We start from the raw sequence: 25,245 nt of genomic DNA, 5'->3' as shown, positions 1-25,245 counted from the left end.
TCAAGTGTGCATAAAACGTGCATGCAAATATTCCCGCACAAAGAAAGGGATTCATTTGGAATTACATTACTTGAATTACCACACAGCTCTGACTACTTGTAGAAAAGTGAAACTACAGATAGAACAGCTAGAGACATCACCAACAAGCCAAAATTAAACAGGGGATTCACAAACCTAATTGGGGACATAAGGCACACAGTTGGAATTTATCAATATAGATGCTAATTAGCATTTAGTTAGCAAATTGAAAGGAAAGGCTAAACTATGTTTTTGTTTTCAATAGGGGAAAGGGGAAATTATTTGCTTAGTTTAGTTTGAGAGTAAATTTTAACTGGCATTAGCTGTTTTTTGATGAATTCTTCACCATTTGCCTGTTTGAGTGTGAACTGTTGTTTGTCTGTGCCCTGCTGGCAACGGGTTCAGGATTTACCCCGCCTCTCAAGCCACCAGGGAAAGCCTTATTATATTAAATGTAATATCCAAGATTTAAAAAAGACCCAGCCAAACTGTGCTTACTCTAATATTCTAGTCTATAATCTGTGTACTGTGTGCATGAGGAAGAGGTGTCGACCATTCAACATGTTCTCCATCTAATTGCATTACGTGCTTTTCAAGCACCCTCTAGTGGCTCATGAGTATATTTTCAATTCAATGCGGCATTAGTGGGAGAATATGAGGCTACCTCCTGGGAGTTTCATCGATCTAATATAATATTTAATTGACAAAAACTTCTTAAATTAATGCACAGCACTCATCAGAAAACGTTTTCCACATGGGTGTGTTGTGGTAAATTGACATATAGAGCAGTCATGATAACTTTGCAATACACTTGTGCATGTTTGGAAAAAAAAATATCTAATGAATTCAGGAATTTGCTGTACATGTACAGAATTAAAAAAATATTACTATTCTGGGAAGTTTAATTTTACCAGTAGGCTATGTTTATATTATTTTCCATGAAATTGTGTTAATTATTATTATTATTATTATTATTATTATTATTATTATTGAGTTCCAGAAATGGGTGGGCCATGTTTGTTCAGACCCCACTGTCTGAGAACAATGGACCATCTGTGGTCAAGAACAATTCTAATGTCAGCATAGCTTAGCCAGATAGAAAGGGGGCGGGGCTAATGAGGTATGGGGTGAAGGGACTAGGGAGGGTGAAGGGACTAGGGAGGGTGGCGGGCAAAGAGCAAGGAGGGTTGGCAGACGGACAGTCAGACGCATAGCTTATGGAAATAACTTCCTCGTTAGCACGACTGAACTTTTGAAGAGCTCAATGGGGTCCTGTCTCCCTCTAGTGTCCATTAGGCAATACAACCACTTTGACTATACAGCACAGCTGGATCACTCCTTCATTTAAATAAGGCTTTGTGACAATGTTTTCAATATATTTAGTGATGACGTGTTGGTTTGATCCTGAACTTGTTAAAATTGTGTTTTCTTTATGCCTGGCGTCTTTGCACAAAAGTTAAATACAGATAAATATTTGATTTATACATATACAATATATGTTAACAAAGCCTGAACATTGGATGTGGCCATCTTTGGTTTCACCAGTCAGTCACTGTGTCATGGTTTTGGTTGGGTCTTGTTTAGTTTAATTTCCTTCTGTCATGTTTTGGGTTTTGTTTGAGTGTATTTTACCTTGAGTCTGGTCCACACGACAAGATTTAAAATGTGTCGGCTGATTTTCAAACTGTGAGAGACGCCACACGTGAAGAGAAAAAATCACGGGAGTAACCGTTTTGAACGTACGCCACACGGCACAATCAACACAGCACACACGAGCCGAGTTCATTCACGAATGTGACGGAAAGGCTCGTAAAACCCCTCGAGATTAAACGTGACTTCCGAGTCAACAAACATGCAGGACCAGTCGCGATACTTCCTGGTTTTCAGCTGAAAAAGTGGCATAAAAAGAAAAGGTGTTGTTTAAAGGCGTGTAAATGGGCTCTTGAGTAGCGAGGCATCGCTTGTCTGCGGTGCGGGTTCGCGTCCCACCCGGAGAGCACGTTTATTTGTGTAGTATGTGTATGCTATTATAAAAAACTACTATATTTATTTATTTTTTAAAGGAGTGTAAATAAAGCAACTCACAGACTTTCTGCTGCGTCATGACTGTTTTGATTTTGGATTCCCCACCGGCTTCCTCGCCCGCTCGCTTTCTTATCGGCTGCATGTCACTGTCAACAGGCTGCGCTGTTGTTTGTCTTCGGGGCACACTGCACACGGAGCGAAGTCAGGCCAAAACAATCCAACATGTTGAATATCCCCGATTTCAAGTCGGAGGTCCTTCCGAGCGCTGATATCAGGATGTGTGTGGTGTCAACACACCCGGCAGGATTATTTGTTAAGATTATCGTTTGCGTGTCCTTACGATTGTCAGGAGGGGAAATTCGGGGCTTAAAATCAAGCCAATTCTCCCGCAGTGTGAACCAGGCTTTAGTTTCAGTCATGATCTATGTTTTGTTATGTTGTCCTTGTGTGCCTCCCTCGTCTCGTCAAGCATTGTCATGTCCACCTGTGTTTGCCTGCCCTTCCTCATGTGTCAACCAATCAGCACCCTCTGCTCTGATCCTTGCTTACCTCCTTGTTTTTGTTTAATTACATTTCTTTTTTTTTTAACTGCACCTCTGCCTCCTTGCCCTGTTTCCCCGCACCTGGGTCCTCATCCCACCACAACGTAACAGAATGTATCGACCACAAAAGGACCCAGCAGGAAGCATCCGGCACCGACCGGCACAGCACTGGCCGGCTTCCAGACGCCATCAGCCTGTTGACCTACCCCGTTCCCTCTGCGTAGGTTCTGCTTTTATGTCTAGTACTTGTTTGTCCGTGTCCCCCTCACCTGTTTCAGCGTGTTTACCTAGTTCACCACCTTGTTTTTCATCCCACAGTTATTTTTCTTTTTGCGATTACTCAGATTTTGAGCTTAATGCATCAGATTTATATAGCGCTTTTCCAGACACTCAAAGAAACTTCACAGAGGAATGGATACATTATCCATGCACTCACACATTCACACTGTGGTGGCGGGAAGCTACTTGAGTAGCCACAGCCGACCAGGGGCAGGCTGAAAGAAGCGTGGCTGCCAGTGTGCGCCTACGGCCCCGTCGACCACCACCAAACATTTGCACCTTCCATACACCAGTATGAGTAGCACTGGAGGCAATGTGTGTGAAGTGCCTTGCCCAAGGACACGACACATGACTTGGGGAGAGCAGGGACCGAACAGCCAACCTGGTTACTGAACGACCGTCGCTGCACCCTGAGCCTCGGCCGCCAACTCTCTGAGACTGAGCTAGTTGAGTTTTTCTTCACAAAACGGTCCCCCCAGTGCTTATGACACCACTTTGCCACCCCACATCTCTGTTGACCCAGAATTTGAGTTAGATACCGATTTAGAGGATGTGTGAAGAGAGTGAATGCCCCCATTTTGGTTTGAGTTTGAGTTTGAGTAAAAGCTTTTATACTTTTTTATTTTAATCTCACCCGTCAAGTCACTTTGAACATGTTTCCACGTAACCTCGTTCCCCGCGGTCTGTCTCCCCGGTCACAGTCACATACACCACCTAGCCTCTTGTCGTCTTCATGTCTTGATTATGTTCCCACACCCCTTCGTCCCTCGCTTAGTCTTGTTTCGTCCAGTCACGTTCCCTCAGCCTCGGTCCCTAGTATCTTGTCTCCCCCAATTCCTTGGTCAGCAGGCTGGTGTGACTCCTGCCCCAGCTCGTAGAAGGTGAAGAAATAAACAGTGAGCCAAGCTGCAGCCCCTGGCCGCTTCGCCTGTGCCGCCGCAGCCCCCGGCCGCTTCGCCTGTGCCGCCGCAGCCCCCGGCCGCTTCGCCTGTGCCGCCGCAGCCCCCGGCCGCTTCGCATGTGCTGCTGCAGCCCCAAGCCATAGAGTCTTGTCCGCTGCAGACCCATATGGTGGACCAAAAGTGCCAAAATTAAGTAAATGAATACATCATTAAATAATTCAATAAATGTGTCATGAAATAATTAAATCTGTCATTTATTAATTAAATATGGAATTAAATGCACCAATAATTAAATACATGTGTCATGAAATAATTAAATGTGTCATTTACTAAATAAATATGGAATTAAATAAACCAATAAGTAAATAAATGTGTCATTAATTAAATTACATACATACAGTATATAAATATATATATAATTATTTCTGTATTTATTTCGTGTTGCAGCGTTTCATGAATTTATTTTATCTGTCAAACTCGCCCGTCAAAGTTAGTGGGCAGGGCTGATTCACTCAAATTTGGTCTGAAGAGGTTAGAAACATGGCGGCTAAGGTGATGATTTTTTTTTTTGCTGAAATAGAGGGATCAAGGCTTGTTATTGTGCAAAACCAACATAAAAATAAAAGCGATATTTCTACTATTTCGTTAAAGTACAGTTTTGACTTAAAGGTGTTTCCCTTGAAGAGTGATTTGCTTCTGAGGCGTAGTTCTCGTAATGTCCCGCCTCGACGAGATTTCGCAGTTCTCATAGGCGGTCACGTCACGCTAACGGCTCCTCATGAACGTCACGAGAAAAAATAGAATGCGTGTATGGAACCGCAGCAGCCTTGACTCAATAAAACTTGTTGTCCTCTCAATAAGCAATTCCGACAAAAGCGAGTGGCCCTGTACTTCCACCTTTCTTTTCTTCCTTTCACCGGGCGGGGTCACATGACTACAGGAAATGCGAAAAAAGTGACTTCCATTTCAACACATCTCAAAAAGCTCCTCATGAGAGCGTAAATCTGAGTCTAATGGTAACGCACCCATTAAGGTCAATAGCGCCACCCAGCCTATTGAATTGTGTTTACTAGCTACTCACTCTGCATCAATTCATTATTCTGACATTGATTTGCCTTGACTTGGTGAACAGGGTGACCAATCAGGTGTTAGGACCTGCCCACCAAACTTTGACGGGTGAGTTTGACAGATAAAATAAATTCATGAAAAACCGCAAGACAGTGACCATGAAATAATGAATTAAATAGAGAAATAATTATATATATATATGTATGTATGTATATGTATATATATATATATATATATTTACAAATAATCATAGGTAATTTCATTAATTAATAACACATTTAATAACATTGATTTATTTAATTCCATATGTAATTAATTAATGACACATTTATTTATTATTTAATGGTGTATTCATTTATTTCATTTTGGCATTTTTTTTTTCTTTCTTAAGAGCTCAGTATTGTTCATTCGGAAATGTCATCATCATTGCTCTTTTATTTTGTATTTTTATTTTTATTTTTTTTGTGTGTGTGTGTGTGTGTGGGTGAGCATGTGTATGTGCGTGCGTGCGTGCGTGCGTGTATTTGTTAGCTCACCAGAAAACCTATTAGAAAAAATCTCATACCGTTCACCTAAACCGAACACCAGGAGACCCGAGGGGACCAAAGAAAACCAAGGAAGGTGAAATCCAGCACCGACCAGACACCCCCCACCAGAACTCCTCCCCAGCCCAAGAAACATCCAGACCCCAACAAATCCAAAAAACATAAAATCAGGGAGGCCTCAAGAGACCAAGGGAGAGACCGAGAAAAGGAAGGAAGGACAGACGAAGCCGCGTGAGATCCGCAGACACCAGCCTCCACCGATTCAATAACCTGAGGAGGAAACAGATTGTGTCTGAGTTTCGGTAGATGCTGGTGTGGTGGATCTGGCATGCATGAAAATCTCCACCAAAGAGGGGAGCCGTCGACCCCCGCCGGAACAGAGCAAGCGCAACACCTCAGGGCCCCCCAGGCCGCGGCAGCGCCAAAGGACGACCCCCGGGCCCCGCCAGGGCCACCGGCCGGAGAGCAAACCCAGGAGCAGGAGCGCCCCCCGCCCCAACACGGCCCGCGCCCCCGGCCCAACGCAGCAGGACGGGGCACTGCAGGCCCACCAGGCACCCCACCGGCCCCCAACCCCCGCACCCCCCACGACCCCCCGCCCCCCCAGCCGATGGAAATGATATTCCCACGCTCCGATCCACCCGCCACCCAAGCATGTTACTGAGTGTATGTGGTGCATTAAAAAAAATAGATGGGGCGGGGGGGGGGGGGGGTTGGGCGGGGACACGGACAGGGGACCGCAGCACTGCTCTATACTGCGGCCCCCAACCGATGGCACCCCCACAAGCCCCCCCCCCCCACAAGTTGTGTGGTGTATTAAAATTGGAGGGGAGTTGTAGGGTGAAGACGGTGTTTCCACCCTACCCCACCCCCCCCCAAAGTGTGTTATGTGCCCTATATGTCTATAAAAGTGTATTGTGCAAACCTAGTGTAGTGAGTTAAGAGGAGTGACCAGCGGGGCCCTCCCCAACCGGGCGGGAGCAGGAGGCGCACCGGCCCACCAAGCCCCCACCCACCCCACCAGGACCCCGGCGGGCATATGAGACCCGTCCGGCGGGGCGATAGGGCTCGCCCCCCGGATACTGGGTCCCGCCCGAGGTGCCAGGACGCCCACTGGAGCGGGGCGGGCACGACATCAAACCCCAGCCACCCCCGCCGGCCCCCGTAGCACCGAGACCCGGGCCATGGATGGAGCCCCCAGAGGCCCAGGGGAGGGGAAGGAAGGCGTACCGGGGAGGGGGAAGGGAGGGGGGAAGGGGACGACAAGAAAGGCAGGGGGCAGCGGCAGGGACGCAAAGAGAGGGGGAGAGGAGGAGGAAGGGTGACGAGGGAGAAGGGACAGGGAGGCGGAGGACGGGCGGGGAGAGGCGAGGAGGGAGAGGCAGCAAGGGGGAGGAAGGGGGAGGGGAGAGGGAACCACCGGGCATTTTGGCACTTTTGGTCCTCCATAGCCCCAAGCCACGGACTCTCGTCCGCTGCAGCCCCAGGCCGCTTCTCCTGTGCCGATGCAGCCGCAAGTCACGGAATCTCGTCTGCTGAAGCCCCATGTCACGGAACTTCGTCCGCTGGGGGTCACAGAACCTCGTGCGCTGCAGCCCCAAGTCATGTAACCTCGAGTGCTACAGCCCAAAGTCCCCATCCCGGAACCTCATGCGCTGCAGCCCCAAGTCCCCGTCCCGGCTCCACGGCAGCCCCAGGTACCCGTCCCGGCTCCATGGCAGCCTCGCCATTGCCTGAGCCGCTGCCACACCAAGTCTCATTGCCTGAGCCACGACTGTCTTCGATCCCTGTTCTGGCGGCGCACGCCCTGCGGTGGTGCCCATGCTGCGGCCGCCTCTGGGTCCTGACCGACCCCGCGAGGCACATCTCGTCTGGCGTCCGGGACGCCCTCCAGATCGGCTCTGCCGGGTGCGACTTGTCTAGCGTTGGGGACGCCCTCGTGACTGACCCTGTTGGGTACCTCTCACCTGGCGTCCGGGACGCCCTCGTGACTAGCCCTATGGGGCACTCACTCTCTTGTTTGGCGGTCTGACGCCCCTTATGTTGACTTTGATGGGTGGGCCACATTATGGCCTTCGTGCCCCCTTTTTGTCGGTTTTGGACTGTTTTGTTCTCTGGTTTTCGGGACGTCTGGGATCTGTCCCTTGAGGGCGCGTTTTTTTTTGTTATGGTTGGGTCTTGTTTAGTTCTTCTGTCATGTTTTGGGTTTTGTTTGAGTTCATTTTACCTTAGTTTTAGTCATGATCTGTGTTTTATGTTGTCCTTGTGTGCCTCCCGAGTCTCGTCAAGCATTGTCATGTTGTGTTTGTCAGCACCCTCTGCCACTTGTGTCCTGCCTAGGTGTATCATGTCATGTCAATTAGTGTGTGTGTGTATTTAGTCTCTTGTCTCCCCTTTGCCTGTGTCGATTCACTTTTGCCCTGTAGTTCCCCCACGTTTTTCCTAGCTTGTTTTTTGGATGTTGTTGTTTTGTTGTCTGACAGATCATTGTTTACCTCCTTATTTTTGTTTAATTAGATCCCTTTTTGTTACTGCACCTCTGCCTCCCTCTCGCCCTGTTTCCCCGCACCTGGGTCCTCATCCCACCACAACATAACACATAACATGGCTTTGACCTGTTTTACCAAATGCAGAAGTTGGTTGCACAAAACCCTATTCAACCAACAACAAAAATGTGGCTGGTGGGGAATACTGGCTACAGTGGTTTCTAAACAAAAAGTAAATGTCAAGCCCTGGTCATTACAGATTTTATGATCAATATTTTTTTTTTAAAAGGGATGAGATTATGAATCTGTTGTTTGCTTTAAGTATGAGTCAGCTGACTAATTGCCTTCTGCAAATCCTCATTATAACCAAAATAACTTAAAGCACTTTCCTTTTCTACCACGCATCAAGTCTAATTTTCTCTAATTTGTTTCCTTGCTTTCTCTCTTGTTCTGCCCCGAGGTTACCTTCTTTTTCACATTCTTACTCAGCCACAGTGCAAGTCCTCTAGTATCTTAAGGTGTGTGTTAAGTATGTATGTGTGTTGCCTGGAGGATAAACTGCTAAAAATAACCCATCATGTGCAGGATGACATACTGTATATACTGTAGGATTAAAGTAATTTTCTTCATTGGCCTCAAAATGACAGCCCAGATACACAGAGACTCGAAAGATAGAATCAGATATGAAAATAAGAAAACACAGCTCAAAGAAATATGACCTCTACTACAGCATGAAGCTATATTGCTCAGTCAGTAATTTATGGTTTAATGCTTAATGAAGAAAGTAGTGATGCACCGATTATTCGGCTACTGAAAATGTACGGTCGAAAATTGCTATCTTTGCCATTTTCGGCATTCGGACGAAATAAAATTAAATCCGAAAGAATGTGGCCGAAATAGGTTGCGGTGACGCAAGCAAAAAAAACGCTGCAAGCAAGCGTCTGTTTGAATTAAACAGCAAACGCAGGGGTGAGTGTCCGCCTTTTCTTCTCGCTGGCTTTTCACCGTGGGAGTTTGCACCGGTCGGTCGCAGCAGCACCCGGGGTCATTGCGCACACCGGAGGAGAGGGGCGTCGCTTGGTGTACAACATTTAAGCGGGTCGAAAACAGACAGAACTGCCGTGTAATGCAGTACAGGTGAGCCACTCTTTCTCCCGCAGCGCCTTCCTTTTTTCTTTTTTTTTAATAAGAGCCCCTCGAGCGCTTCCAGTTTTTCACCGACATCCGGGTGGCCGTGCTAAATACTTTAGCTGTTTGTTTTTTTTGTTTTTGTTTTTTCTGGAGAGCTCAGTATTGTTCATTTTACAGATTTGACATGTCATCATCATTGCTCTCTTTTTTTCTTTTTTTTAATTAATTTTTATTTTGTATGTGGGTGAGTATGTGTGTGTGTGTGGGTGTGTGGGTGTGTGCGTGCGTGTGAGTGTGTATTCATTACTCCACCTAAAACCTATTAAAAAATCCCATACCATTCACCTAAACCGAACACTTTAGAATCCAGCCAGAGTCGTGAGGCCGTCAGGAGACCCGAGGAAGGACCAAAGAAAGGAAAGTGAAATCCAGCACCGACCAGACACCACCCACCGGGCCACCAACCAGAGTCCTTCACCAACCCCAGAAACATCTAAATTCCAATACTAATACTAAATAATTTAGCTAATGCTAGCACTATTGCTATCAACAGTTTTAGACACAGAAACATACCGCTATCTCCTGGTGGCGGCAGGCCTGACTGTGACTTTGCAATCCGTTCCCGAAGCTGGTGCGAACAAATGTATTTATTTATTTTTAAACGTTGGTGACTATGTGAATGTGCTGATTTTAAGTGTGCCGCACCTGTGGCTACCACGCCCCAGCAAAAATATCCTGTTGTCTTTAACAACTTAATGAGGAGGCAAACTCGAAACTCGGCTTTATGCAACTCTTTACTGAGGCGGACGGCAATCACTTAAGTGGAAAAACATATCATAACATATCTCGCGCATGCATGCATGCAGTGACGCGGTACTTGAGCGGATACCCGCGCTCTGAAAAGTTGATCCATACACTACATATTGCATAATAGGGGTTGTCTTGCTAATTTCTTTTTTCCATCAGTCCACTTTTGTCTCCCATTTGCACAGCAGCAGGTACAACTGTGACTCCCTCAAATTGCTTTGTGATTATAATGCGTTCCCTTAAGTTGGAACAGGGTATGATTTCAGGTGACTTGTATAATAATTATCTTTACCTTTGATGTGAAGAATTGTCTAAAATTTTGGAGCATGGACATTTAGTTATATAACAATCCATTGTTATTACCATATGAAATGTGGTGGGGGGATTTAAATGAGACGTTACAAGGGAGCAGGGATGATTTTGTCGTCGTTGCTCAGAACGTGATTGAACAGGGTCAGTCCACCATAACTCCACTCCAGCTTCAAGAGACTGACAGAATTATTTTGTTTTCCAAAACATACTGAATACGACCTGACTCGCTTTATGCGGGCAGAAGAGAAGAACAGAAAAATGCAAGAGTCAAATGAGATAACATTTTTTTTCTTAGCCACCTCTCTCTCTCTCTCTCTTTCTCTGTCGGCCTTCCCTCTCCCTCTGCCGTGCTCTCAAATTGGGCTCTGTCGGCCTTCATTTGTAGCACAGCAGAGGAAAGTTTAGCCACAACTAATGTCCACTGGCATGATGAACATTTACCCCTACAGGCTGAACCCTGGCTCACCTTATACAGTCACATTCAGACTTTGCTGTAGCCTAATGTTGCTGAGTAAAAAAAAAAAAAAAGAAGAAGAAAAAAAGACAAGTAGAGAAGGAAGGTGGACCACCGTAAGAGCTCTGTAATGCTGTACAAAATGTTCCACTCAAAAATTGTATACATTTTCCAGATTATTTTAATCCAAGGAAAAATGGGACCGTGCACCAGATCTACCATATGGTGCCGTGGCGACTGCTGATTCATTGTTTTTGGAGACAGTCCTCCAATAAATACAACCACACAGGTCGTTTTGAAAAAGGCCCTCTATTGATCTTGCGTTTAGGGCCTGCCCTTGTGTTGCCATGATTAGCGTCTCCGTGCTGTCTTTCAGCCAATTCTTTTCCAGCCACTGATATGTTTTTCTCGATGTCAGCCACTTCTATAATTTGTCAATCATACATGCCATGCAGGGGTTTGTCTTTCAATGACAGTCCATCTGGCTCATTCTTCTTCATGAGCTTCTGTTGTCTGAACCTTTCACGAAGCAGCTCGTTCCTGGGGGTCATCATCTTGATGTATAGGCTATTCTTGGAGGTCTGTTGTTTCTTCCTGGATAGCCCCCCCCCTGCCCACTTTGTGTAAAGCCTCGGGATGTTGGACTTGGGGTGGTGGAACCCTCTTTGCATTGTAAGGAGCTTTCTTTTCTTGATATCTGCCTGCATCTCTTCCAGTGGACACTGTATTATGCCAGCAGAGTATCTGATTATTGGCCCGGGTGTATCGGTGTTAATGGCTTGGACATTATTCTTGCCGTTCAGCTGTCTATTCAAAATCTCCCTTCGTATTTGGCCATGGCCGCCCCTTTGAGCTGCCTCCTCATGTTTTGCCAGTTGTCTGTGGAATTTCAAGTTATGTGCAAGGTATGTCCTGCACATCTGTTATGCTGCCTTCAAGTGTTCTGTCTTTATTAACAATGTGACCCTGTATGTCAAGTGGGTTATCCTACAGAATAAATTACTATTTTGATTCAACATTGGCTTAAAGGTAAAGTCAGTAATCCCTAGCACCATCTAGTGGTGAACTAATAATTCATTCATTTAAAAAAACAATGACTATTTAGGTCAATAGTATACAAAAATGCCATCTTTCTGCTACGGATGCCCAAAGGACAACTTCGGACCCAATGGGTCGACTGCCGCTTATCTTCCACAGCTGTGGCCTGCAGGTTGTCGTCGCCGAGTCCCGTGATTCGGGCTCCCGTCACTTGTCACTTTCTTCTTTGTTCTCACAAGCTTTTGTGTGTTTTTTTCAACTAGCTTCTCCAGCTAGCCGCTCTTGTTAGCAACTCCAGCCTATGGCTCCGCCTAACTCCCGTTAGCCGCTCTTACTAGCTGCTAAATCCGGCCGGCTCGGTCTTTCGCCGTCACTCGCCGTGCTTCGCACTGCCAAGTTGCCATCGCTCGGTTTGCTTGCCCAAAATAAGAATTGGTGGTAGGCCCTGCGAAGTGCGGTCTCTCTGAGCCACCGCATCATACGTGCCTCTGCGTGCTTCCAAATGCATACATTTTGGCTGCATGCTATGCTTTATCGACATCTAGTGGTCACTTATTACACACTGCGCCTTTAAGATTAGATGAGTGTACGTAAAATTTGTTTCCGGCATTACATCAATTTTGTGTCTAACTTGAGATCAATTCAATCCAGAAAATCTCACGCGAACATGCGTCTTACTGCTGTTATGGCTCAATGAACAAGTGGCAAACAGCATCTTCTGCAAAGGCTGCAGGGGATAACACCATGATTACCCAGTGGAAACATCAAGAAGCAGAAAGCACAAGGTAGTTTTTTTGTGCGTATGAAGGGTAAAACAATAATAAGGAAAGGCAACAAGACAGAAATTGTTTCTTGTATGATGTGACTGTAGAGACATCAGGATGGATTTATAGTGTCACGTAAACTGCCGAGAGAGAGAGAGAGAGAGACAGAGAGGGTTTGAAGGGAGGGAGGGAGAGAGAGAGAGAATCGAGTACAGAAGGGGGATTAAAGGGGGAAAAGATTAAAAGCGGGAAAGATGAGAGAGGGAGAAGGAGGATAGGGAGAAACAGCTCTCCCAGAAGAGTTCAGACTCGCAGTGGGAGCAGTCAGCCAGAGACCATGCTAGGAAGGAAGTAAACAGTCTCTTTTTTTCACAATTTTGAAAGCAATTGGTACGAATTTTACTGCTGGAAGCCACTAATCGGCAATGTGAGGCAAGAGTAGGCACAAGTCGATACGGACAAGCTTTCTCCCAAAGAGACGTGACAGGAGACAAACTGGATGAAAAACTGACTGACAGACAGACTGATCGGGACAGACATTAGAAAACAGCAACGGATGGGAAGAAAGAGAGAAGTACAAGAAAGTGTAGTTATAAAGCCAATGTAATACAAGCCACTCCTGGAAAAGCTCCAGAAAGGAGGACGACAGACATACCCTGGAGTAACTAAGGGCTCTCCACAAGCCGTTGGGTAAGATGTCCAAGTCCTCGTCCCGTCTGGGTCGACCCGGATCGGCAGGATCCCAGAACTGCAATTTAAGAAAGGATCTCCAAGGTAACCGCTCATGCATGCTGCGCATTGGAGAGAGGCTGATGAGAGCAGGCAGCGAGGGAAACTTGGTCCAAAGACCCTTAGCAGCCCAGAGCCAGAACCAAAGCAAGGCTTCCGTATTGGAACAAGGACACAATGGAGCGGCTAAAGTTGATGATGATGACAGAGCCTCTGAGCCTGCAGAAAAGTGTTACAATGAAGGTAAGATGGCACATGCTAATTAGTATAATGCAACATCATGTCAAGTTGCAAACAACTATTGATACTGAATATTTCTTTACATTCTTGTGAGTGTCAACAGCAAAGGGTATTCAAAAGCCTCATTTGCTATTATTTCATTCAAATATTTTTATCATATAAAGAAAGTCCTTTAAAACAGTCTTATTAGTTTAGGTTACATACATACATAGACATTTAATAGATAGGTATAGTTGGGAACTTGTCATATTAATTGTTATCAATTGACCCAAATGATCATGATTATTGGAATTGTTATGATATTAGACGAAAAAACGGAGGGAAAAAAAGAGCTACACAATGGACAACACATTTTGTTTAGAATGCAAACAAAATCTGCAAAGACTCGCCCCTATCTACTTTTGGACATTAGAAAGTGAATTTTGACTGCGATAGACAATGCTATGTTGTATTTGTGTTGGCATCAAAACACATGCTGAAGGGGGGCATTAGGTCAGCACGGGGTCATATTTTGCCACTCATTAAACAGGTGCAACGGCAGGCATCTGGCAAACTATGCATACGGCAAAGCTCCACAAGAGTTGAGGCAACGAGTGTGACCGTTTCTCTGAATGTGACGGGGTCCGTCCACTTGCTTGTGCATGTTCGGGTTGCAGTGCATGTCTCATACACGGGCTGAACCAACTGTCCGTTTTATTTTATGAGCATTGTAGCCTTTCGCAGTGGAGAATGAATTCTCACAATATTGCTGTGAGTGTGGACACACCAAATGTAAGTTGGAAAGCAGTCAGCTCACTTAACATGGTGATTTATTGATTGATTTATTCTTATATTTATTGTTTATTATATTTAATTATTTATATATATATATATATATATATGTATATATATTTTTTTTTTTTGCATGTACAGTGTACTGTCAGTGGGGAATCAAATCTAATTACTGGACGTTATTAAATGCACTTATCGTAGGAATCAAAAGTGTTTATCTCCCACTGACATGTTAGCATTCGGAGAAGTTCAACTTTTACAGTGTTCCTATTCAAACGCATTTATGGTCTTCTTGAAGCAGTCAGCGTATGTAACTTACAAACACGCGGCCATGAGTCAAACACCCCAGAGCAATGTGCGTGCGTGTTTGCGTGGGGATGGAGGTTTGTTTGGGTGCACAAATAGACTACTCCAGCAGCACGTTATACAGTAATTAGGTAACATGACTAAGTCATATGCTAATATGTTGCTACGTGCAGGACGACTTTGCAGATGAAGTGAAGAGTGATTAAAGGTTTGAATTAATGCACGACATGTCCCAGGGTTCACTGCTTATGCGGACTTTATTAGGTCGCTGTATGCCTGGTCCATCTCCCCCGAATAGAAGGGTAAGTCAGCCCAGGCTACTTGCGATGGACCGGGCCGGCTCGCAAATAGCAAAAATTCGCATGTAATTGATTCCCATTGAAATGCATTGGGAAAACAGAAAAAAAAAAATTTCCCAAAAAAAAAAAAGATTTAAAAAATAAAAAGATTTTCCACAAAAATGGAGCAGGTGGGTGGAATGGGAAAAAATATCCCACAAAAAATGGGGGGGGAAAGTGCAAATATGTGGGTACCGAGCACGCATGTGGGGATAGTAATTTTTAAGTTGTAATATCACCATTCAACTCTAGGTGGCAGACATGACAATAAAATTGAATTGAATGTCTTGTAATCAGAAACCACATGATTTGCCTAAAGGGGCAAATAAAAGGCACTGACATTAAGAAAAGAAAGCTCCTCACAATTATGTATGGAGGATATCACCCCAGGTGCAGCATCGTTGAGTCTGTACACTAAAAAAGGGAGAAGCTGGGGAAAAAAACGAGGTTGAAAGAGAGATAGAAAAGTGCAGGCAACAGTGCTGTCTGTGGTAATTGGCGCAGTCAGGGTTGCATCTAATGTCACTCTAATTGTATCGAGTGCCATTTAGTAATGTTCTGAAGGAGCAAAATGATCAGAATGAAAAAACAAAGAATACAGTCACAATGTGGGGAATACATTTCTAATTAATTCTTCGAATTAATACGCATGTAGGACAAAATTTTGAGAAACACTTGATTTGTTGTTTCTTCTGGGAAACTTTTTGCATGATGATTATCCTTCTGCTAGATCACTGAAAAATGACCAATCTAACATCATCAGACTAAAGTTACTCAACAAAATCACATAACATTACATTACTTACAGTATATTGGATTTACTGTGTTTCCTGCATATAAGAAGGTTTCACCAGAATTTCAGCTGACTAACTCCTTTCGCCGACTCTCCAGCTACCAATTGATCATCTCCGGCAACATTCGACAAGACTTAAATAAAGAGTTCATAGCTTCACTGTTATGCATGCAACAAAGCTAATATTTAATGACTAATAATTATAAAAAGAAATACAGGAGGACACCTGATCACATATTGGTACTAGTCACTATTTTTTTAGTTTGCGTCAGCTAAAGACAAAAATATCAAGTTTTTTGTTATTTGTCTGTGCTGTCCACAAAGTGTTATCTCGGTTCAAAAACACTGCAACAAGTAAAAATAATAATAATGCAATCACGCACTCATGATCGCAATCTTTATTTGAAGTGGAAATCATGCAATCAAGTACCACCAGATTGTGTTGTGACTGCAGAAGGTCTCAAAATGTATTTATAAACAATGTATGTTATAAATGTATTACATTTTATAAAGATTTCTTTTATTTAATATTCTTATTTAAAAAATGTATTTATGTTAAGTCAAGTCTAAAAAGACTGTCTTTATTTTTTGTATTTTTTATTTTATTAAAAAAAAAAAATAGCCCATTTATGTTAAGTGAAATCAAGAAAACACTTCTTTTTTTTTTAATAATTAAGTAAAAAAAAAAAAAAAGTATTTTATTTCATTTTTAATAAAACCAAACAATGTTCATAAATGTCACTGTTACAATTAAGGAAAGTGGCAAAATCAGGTGTCAATATGAAAATGCACTTTAGTGGGGTTTTCAATCAATAATATGCCTCCCCGGCCTGTCTCCATTCCAACCAGGTATGAAAAAAGTCCGTCCGTCACTTCTTTAGCTTTCTCCTCCTTTCTAAAACGTGTGCTTCAAACGGGCGGATTAAACTTCCGTGACTTAGTGATGTCAAAAAGACACGGAAGTGCACTCGAGCCAGCCCCCTCGGGTTAGTGGCGCCACCTCTGGTAAAGATTTGTCACGCCCACTGAAATTCGAGAAGCTGGCTGCTCCTTTCTTTTTCTCCCCTGCTAGCAAAAGCTCCACGGAGAGGGGAACAAACAATGATCAGGAAAAAGTGGTTGCTTCCTTCGTCCAAAGTCTTTGAGAAGACAGTGGATTAATTTTATTTTTGAAGGACGTGTACCGACAACATTTCTCAAAGGACTGTTTTGTTAGTGAAAGCCTGTTCAGAGCCTTCCTTCCTATCTTTTACAATAAGAGATGTGCACCTTCTACCATACTACTGATGTACTTTTAGTGCCTAAAGTGGGAGCCTTATTTGTCGTGTGAAGGTTGTTTGGTTACAAGAGGTCAGATATGATAAAGCAGACGGTGGTTGGATAATATGGATCGGTTGTGTATTGTTTTGTCAAGATACAATCCGCGGTGGTTACTTTGCCGTGACTGGCAACTCGCCACCTAGTTGACATGACTTTGTGATGCTAACCGGCCGCCAAGTGGTCTCGACGAGACGGCTTGCACGTTGCGACCGCGCTGTGGCCTAAATGTACACATTTGTGTTATTCATAACCGCTTGTAAATGTCTACAAGCATTCACGGCAAAATAACGTTCGCAGGAGATTTGCCGGTTATGGCAAAATAACCATAGTCTCTGTAGTAACGTTATGCTACTTTTAGTTATGGTAAAACGTTACGCCACTTTTCCACATGTTAAAATAGTTCTCAAATGTGTAAAAGACATGTCTGTATTTTTATTTTTACTTTGCTCCTATGGCCAGTCGTTTCCACTCAAAACATTAGCACATGGCTACTATGACCGAAATCACTCTGGCCTTGGCGTGGCCTGGTGCAGCTATTTACATAAAAGTGACACGCCCCTAAAACAGGCTGTTTTGAACAGAGCGTTTTTTGGCTGATTTAGGGACAGCAAAAATATTAGATCCAAAGTCAATTTTGACGAATGCATGTCACAGGCATGTCTTTTACACATTTGAGAACTATTTTAGTATGTTAAAAAGTAATATAATATGAGACCTTTAAGCGGGGTTGTCTGCATCTGCTGAATGTAACTAATTAATTAACAAAATCCATCTCAGGGGGATGCATTTATGTCACTTGCTGTCGACTGAAAATGACACCACAGCTGCTGAGAGCTCAGATAATGACCAATCATGGCTCAGCTTGTGAATGTCACATGACCAATGCGTCAATTGCACGTTAGATCAATAAACTGGGTTCAAGTGACTTTGCCTTCACATTTTATGAACAGCCCTGATTCCAATGCTTTGCAAAGGGAATAAAGTCATTGCTGGTGTTCTAAAGTAATTGCCATACTGGTCATAATGTGTGACCGTCTTCTGGAATGAATTCAATTAAACTTCTTAGGTGTATTTGTTTGATTGGCAGGAGTAACATTAAGCTCATGGCGCCCAAATGTTGTTTCATTGTCTCATGTCGTTTCATGTCGGTGTCTTGTCGTGTGTCTCTCTAAGCACATTTTCTTTCTCTTCTACTCGTTTTACAAATCCCAGTGGATGCTGCTTTACCATGTTCTTAATTCGATCCGACAGCAGCAGCACAATTTCATATGAGACTTCCTATTTAAAGCCCCAAAGTTTTTTTTTTATATCTTATTGTTCAAATCTGCTACACTCCACACCACTGAGCAATAAGTGCCCTGGGAAACAGCTGCTTGGTCTGAAAACATCTTCAGAGCGTATTTTTGATCATCCAGGCTACGCATTGAGCTACATGTCTCTTCGGATAAAACTCATGGCACAATTTCTTGCACTTATTTTTAGACACGCCCACAGAAATGATGTGTTGTATTGTGTTGCAAACGAGAAGAAAGCAGTTATTTCAGTTGTAGATTTCCATTTAGAAATTCAACATGTGTTTGGAATACTGTATGTCTGGTTTAGCTTTAGGTTTTTATTTATGTCCACTATATAGCGGGCAATCTCATTTGGTACTTATGCCGACACATTTATTGCATTTATTTACGTAGATTATCTTCGCCTGGGTCGTGCTCTATATAGCCTACTGTACCTTCTGTTTTTGTTTTTGTTTAAATGACCGCCTGCTTAACTCAATGCTGTTTAATGCTGAGAATTCAGTGTGGTACAGTGGAACCACCAAAGCCAAATTCCTTATATGATAATAAAAATATATATTTTCAAAGGTCAGTTAGTTTGAGTTTGCGGGGTCGAAGATCTTGTCCCTTCCCTGCATCTCCTTTTGCTTCAGCTGTAGTTTTGACCTTTAAAGTGTACCTGTGGTGGTCCGAAGAAGAAATATGTATAGTTTATCAAGAAAATCTCCAAACATTTTTTTGTTATACTGATTGTATTAAAGCAAGCTTGTAATAGCTTCCTGAACGCATTTGTCGAAACGCCATGACAGCTACTGCTCGCAGCCATATTGGCCAGCCATGACATCGCTCAACCAACTTCCCCAATTAAATGTGGCTTTTTTTTCTTTTTTTTTACGAATCATTCTCGCAACTTAACAACATCTGCTCCATTTCCCCGTCAACACCTCGAAATGTTGCTTCAGCGGTACAATTCAAGTTAGCACATTTTCCAACTGCTTTCAAGATTTGAATACACTCGCTTTACTCCTCCCCACTTCTCATATCTCTTATCAAACCCACACCACTCTCTAAGCAAGCCGATCTTAGCTGCTACATTGCAACCAATAAGCTATGATTTACTTAGCTATACGAGTTAGTTATGCTAGATTACTGGTGCTCATCAAAAAATTTTTTGAATATCCTCGAAAAGTTGAATAATTTCCATAATTCCGTTCAAAAAGTCAAACTTTCATAGATTATAGATTCAGGGTTCACAACTCAAGTGATTTCAAGTATTTATTAGTTTATTTTTACATTATTTGGGCTTCCAGCTCATAAAACTAACGAAAACAGGATGTAAAATAAAAAAAATAAAAAAAGAATAATATGAAGAAATCATCGTGATAAATAACTAAACTAAATAAATTAGGGATGCACCGAAAAAAAATTGGGGGGCCGAAACCAAAAATGAGAAATGCTTGGCCGAAAACTGAAACGCAGGAAAAAAATTATCTCAATTTTGTATTATCATTGCATTTATTATAATTATTTAAAATTATAATATTATTATAAAATATTTAGGCTTATTTAGCACGGGCATTTTAACAAAGCACACTATCAATTGAAATGCGTCCACACCGCAGACATCAGAGACATGTTGGTGAATACATTAAACACCAAATCCGGTGTGAGCCAACTAAGTATTTTCTGGCTGTGCAATTGCACTTTATAGTCAATGTACAGTACTTCGCACCGGCGAATGACGCATTTGTAGGGCATTTGGAGCGGGACGCGGCGCGGCACACTTAAAATCGTCACATAAAAATAAATACATTTCTTCCCACCAGCCATTCGGCGTTTTTTTCCTCTCCAGTCCCATTTTAAACCAAGAGCGCCATCTAGAGGAGTCGCAAGAGGTTCACGAAGCTTCATTTTCCCATCACTAGTTTTGATATTCCTGTTTTTGTTCCCCACCTCTTTGACTTATAAAACCTTAGCCAGAGCATCATTGACATGTCATCATCTGTGATGTGAATATCTGTCAATCTGTACATATTCAAAACGTGTAAACATATATATTATTGAAATGAATAGCTTACTTACGCTTATATAGCAGATACTAGTGTATAGTATTACATTTGGTGCATCCCCATACCTATAGTGTATACATTTTACATAATCTGAGGTCCAATGAGGAATCAAAGCAACACAAGACTGCATGAGCACCCATTTTTGGTTTCGTACCCAAAAAAGTCTAATTGGACAATGTCAACAAACGTAACGAGCTAATTGATGGAGTGGCTGTCCAAATTGCGAGCCACATATCCACGCAGTGCTGCCCAGCACAGTCAAAAGCTACGATCTCCCTCCAGGCCTCCACTGAACTAGATCAATCAGATCTACTTTGTCAAGGATTGGGGCGGAGGGAGCGAGAGGGAGGGGATGGACAATTGTGATGGTACATGCAGCATCAAGATTGTAAAGGATCCTTTGTCACTTCTCATTTTTATCGTCATGAAAAATCATACGTGCACATTTCTGGTTAGGATGAGAGAAGAAAAAAAACGGTGCTTGCTCAGGTCTTGCACAAGTATGCTTTGCGAAATGCTTGGATCATGTGGTGGATCCCTCAACTTGAAGGTTGCGAGTTTGATAACCAGCTCCCCTGGAGCTCCTTTGAAGTATCCTTGACATGTATACTGTATACTGTAAATAAACATATTTTTGTTTCTTTTGAGCAGTAACAGTTATTATTATTTAGCTATAATTATACAGTATGATAGTTTCAGTACAGTATTAGTATTATTCAATATTCCATACATTAAGCGAATGAGATGGTGATTCAATATCCCATTATTGCAGATTACATCACATATTCGAATGCAGTTTTGTAATTATTATCAAATGGATGTGTTGTGACATTTTGTGGTTGAGCTGAGGCCATAACAAGCCGAAGTGACAACATTAAGACGAGATCTCACTACGTGACCTTTGCAGCAAAGGTCTGAACGTGACAAGGCAGCCATGAGAAGTCTCTGTTGAGTGCATCAAACACTGCTGGGCCTCAATTTCTTTTTCAAATGTCACTGGAGCCCACAAGTTTGTTTTTGCAAAGGAATGTGTGTGCAATGTACTAGAATTTCCGAGCCATCAATTTATGCGTGTTTACGTATTTATAGTTGTATAGACCTTCGTGGTTTTCATATTTACAGCTACAGCACAAAGGTTAAGTGGAGTTCAGATCAATTTATCTATAACACGTTCAGTGCATTGTAAGTGTACTTGTGTTACAGCGGTTTAGTGGAAGTGTTTTGTTTTTTTAGGGGTTGGATTTAGTTTATTATGGGTGCGTTTGTTGTTTTTGCCTGTGGTTGGAGTTTGTCATGTGTTCCTGATTTCTCCCCTTGTCTCGTTATTGTCTGATCACGTCCACGTGTGTGTTTCTTCCCTGCAGTGTTTCTGACCAATCGGTGCCCTCGGCCTATTGTGTTCCCAGGTGTCTCTCATTAGTCCTGGTGTATATAGGCCCCGTCCACACGAAAGTCAGTTTCAATGTATCCTCACAAGTTTCTTACCGTTCAGGCCGTTCGTCTACACGATGGCGCGGTTTCGGCGTGGAAAATGCGCCCCGTACGCGTCCGTCTGGACACCATATGCAGGATACTCCCCCAGCGATGACGTAATGGTCGCAGCTCGATGACGACGCATTGTCGCAGATTGATGACGTGTGCGCCAATTCTCACGTGACTGCGTGCGAACCGTCAGTCTGTCAACAACAATGGCGGATAGCCGTGTCGTAGTCGTTTTGCGCAGCTTCTTTAGCTTGCTTATGCTTTTGCAGCAAAATATTTTGCTTCTTTATTCCCACGTTCAACAAGCGGTGTTGTACTTGAATCATTCCATGTTGTTTTGATACATGCAAAGCCATGTTTGTTCTGTAGATTGCAATAAAGTTAGGGGGAAAAAAGTGTCTTCGCTGATTCTTCTTCTACGCTTTCCGTTAACTCCCTGTGGCTGCGTTACAGCGCCACTCCAGACTTGGCATATACATTACAGCCGTGAAACGTCCTCAGCGTCTTCTTTTGGACACACGCAAGTCTTGAAATGCTTCTGTGTGTACGAGATTTGTTTGAGGAACGAAGCCGGGTTTGCTTCCGTCTGGACCGGGCCTTAGTCCGGTTTTTTCATTTCCCACATGTCTTACTATTTGAGTCCGCTTGCATTTAGGGCCTTGTTGTTTTTGGGTGTTTCTTGTTGGCACGCTGTGCACCACCTTGTTTTTGTTTAATTAATAAAACCCTTTTGTTTTCTGGACTCTACCTCGGCCTCCTCGCTCTCCCTCCCCACACTTGGGTCCACAAGTACAGCCTACCGTGACAGGACGACCACATTGACCGAGAACGAGTTAAATATCTAAAGAATGTAAGGAAGATCAAAATTCCCAAATTATGGCTGAGAAGAGTTTTTAAAAAGCTGTATTTGTGACCCAAGTCAGTCCACCACTAGCTCAACTGTGACTCCAAACTTTATCAGCAGCAGATACTCGCTTGATAAATCTTCCTCTGTTGAGTTAACAAGGTTATTGCTGCTCATTAAAATATAACCAATATTGGTCTTTTACACAAATTTAATAGGAAGTTCATTCAAGCTCATCATCATCATCAACAACAACATGAAAAGTCAGAAATCCCAGAGAAGGCCCAGCCGTTACTTCAAGATGTGTGAGTGGTGCTTACAAGGGCCTGATGGGAGTCACTTTAAATCAGCTGTGGGACCTTCTGTTGAATCCACCTCACATCAGCAGAAATTTATGTAGGCAACACGCATGGCATGATGTGAGCTATGAACTCATAGTATCCAGGGATTTAAGCCTTCGGGGATCATATGAAGAAGAGGAGTAACATTTAGGGATTACGTATGGAGCCCTGTGCATATTCTCTTTCCTCTACAGTTTGCCCTGGATTTTCACTGTCTTTTCTAAAGTCAGTGGAAAGGTGTGAAAAGGACAGTCCTGACAGTTTGGAGAAACCGTGTTACTCAAAGATAGCCTACGCACCAGGACAAAGGCAAAACACATTTCTCAAATACTGTACTTCGGCATCTGCATTGGTTCTTTTATAAACACATATTCAAAAAGAAGCAGATTCAAATTCAAGGTGGTAAAACTCCAGCATGTCCCAATACTTTTGCCCAGCAGCTATTGGTTGGCCAAAGTGATGAAAAGAATAACCGGCCTAATAGGAAACTTGTGACTTCAACTTTAAAGGGACTATTTGGCCAGGATGACCCATTTTTCACACAAAAAAAATACTCTTTCCGTATTTTTTTTTATTTAATTTTGTATGCTGGCTCCCAAAAGCTTTGTTGTATACATACAGTACATACATGGGGGGGGGGGGGGGGGGGAATAGATTAGAAATGTTTTGAAATGTGTTTCAAGTCCCCTTGTATAAATGAATCATCATTGGGGTCGATGTGGTTCAGTGATTGAGTGGTCGTCTCACAACCCTGTGGTGAACATGTCGAAGTATCCTTGAGCAAGAAAGTGAATCCCCAGTTGCTCCTGATGCTGCTTCATCAGTAGGTGAATGAGTAGTCAAAATATAGCGCTTTGAGGGCATTGTAAGGTGGAAAAGCGCTAAATAAATGAAGTACCATTTACATTACATTGTTTTATTTTTCTATTTTTAACCTTTTAATTTATTAACATATTTTGTTAAATGCTTGTACTAGCCATAGTTTGACCCTGGAACAAATACATTTTTATTTTCTATGGCAGGAAAAGTAATTTCAAATCCACACAAATGAAAGTTTGGTCAAAATTGAAGCCAAAGCAGTGGAATTGATTGCTAACATCCACTTCTGGATCTTCCTTTTCCAGCACAGAGCCCCTATGCTAGAGAATTTTCCTTTTGAACTTTTCGTGCCCTGAGCAATATCTATTCAGTCGCTGCAGCTTGTGTTTGAATGTGAAAAGAGCAAAGGTTGAGGCCGAATTTCCTGGGGCAGCAAATATTCTGTACCACGGCAGAACTAGCTCGCTTTTCTTATGTGTGCTAAAATTGAAGACCACATAAATGCTATATATATATATATATATATATATATATATATATATATATATATATATATTTATTTATTAGACTATTTCATTTTTGAGCATCAAGTTTCCATGCATTGTGTTAGGCAAGTCCGAAATATGATTCTGAGACATCATGTGTTTGCCAAACAGAAATGTTTGCAACTTTGCATAGTAAATGTCTAGATAATTGATTTCTCACTTAAAGGGCAAATCAACACCAAATCTTTTTTTTTTTTTTTTTTGCTGATAAACTGTATAAACGAGCGTCTCTACTAATGCTGCCTACATAACCTGGTCATTATTTTTGACATTTTAGTGCATGTTTGCTGAAAGCTTGAATTTAGGTCAAAGTTAAGTTAAATATATTTCTATGTGGACAAAATTGTTGGTACACATTCATGAAAGTAAACCCTGAATGGCCACTAAACTATACATGTATGATACACGTGATAATCTCCAATTGTCCATTTGGGTATTGAATCAGATTTTTTACTTGAGATGATGCATTTATTATCAATTAGTTCGCAAATAGCAAAGATGATAAAGTAGCACTTGCACCATGAGACATCGAGCAGAATGTAGTTTACTCTCTCTCTCCGTCATTGTTCAAATCCTTCACTTCTCTATTTCTCTGTATTCTCATTGCCCTTGCCTCATCCTGCCATCCACCCTCCATCCATCGCAGGGCACGCGCCATCCGTTGCGCCCTCGTCTTGCACCGCCGACAGAAAAAGTGAGCATCAGCTCCCGAAGAAACATCACATGAACAACAACCTTCTGTGCAACCCGGATGGAGCTCCACACTCTTCGAGCACCTTACCCCGAAGCTGCGCTGCCAACAGTCGGGACAGTGACCTGGAGAGCCTACTCATGCAGCACTCCGAAGTGGAGAGAAAGAAGGAAGCCTTCCTGGATCACCTGAGACAGAAGTATCCACACCATGCTGCCATCATTCTCGGACATCAGGAACGCATGAGAGAACAGGTAACGTCACGATTCATTCTCTCAAAGAGCTGTTTCTAAATTCTAAATTGATTGTGTA

At 42.9% G+C, this 25,245-nt stretch overlaps 1 protein-coding gene across 6 annotated transcripts in view; it reads left to right on the top strand.

Moving 5' to 3' along the window:
* The first annotated feature begins 12,639 nt into the window (after nt 1-12,639).
* The window catches only part of LOC147181800 (sickle tail protein homolog), a 44,857-nt gene continuing 32,251 nt past the window's right edge, over nt 12,640-25,245 (top strand). For all 6 annotated transcript variants that reach the window (XM_086094107.1, XM_086094141.1, XM_086094115.1 and 3 more), the window contains exons 1-2: nt 12,640-13,343; nt 24,889-25,187. In XM_086094107.1, the coding sequence (XP_085950233.1) occupies nt 13,067-13,343; nt 24,889-25,187 (576 nt within the window). In that variant the 5' untranslated portion in view covers nt 12,640-13,066. The remainder of the gene's footprint in view (nt 13,344-24,888; nt 25,188-25,245) is intronic.

The sequence above is a fragment of the Leptonotus elevatus genome, chromosome 1 (assembly GCF_054856555.1).
Source record: "Leptonotus elevatus isolate MCC_2025b chromosome 1, RoL_Lele_1.0, whole genome shotgun sequence".
NCBI lineage: Eukaryota > Metazoa > Chordata > Actinopteri > Syngnathiformes > Syngnathidae > Leptonotus > Leptonotus elevatus.
Note: the sequence above shows the minus strand (reverse complement) of the source record. Positions and strands in the feature narration are given on the sequence as shown.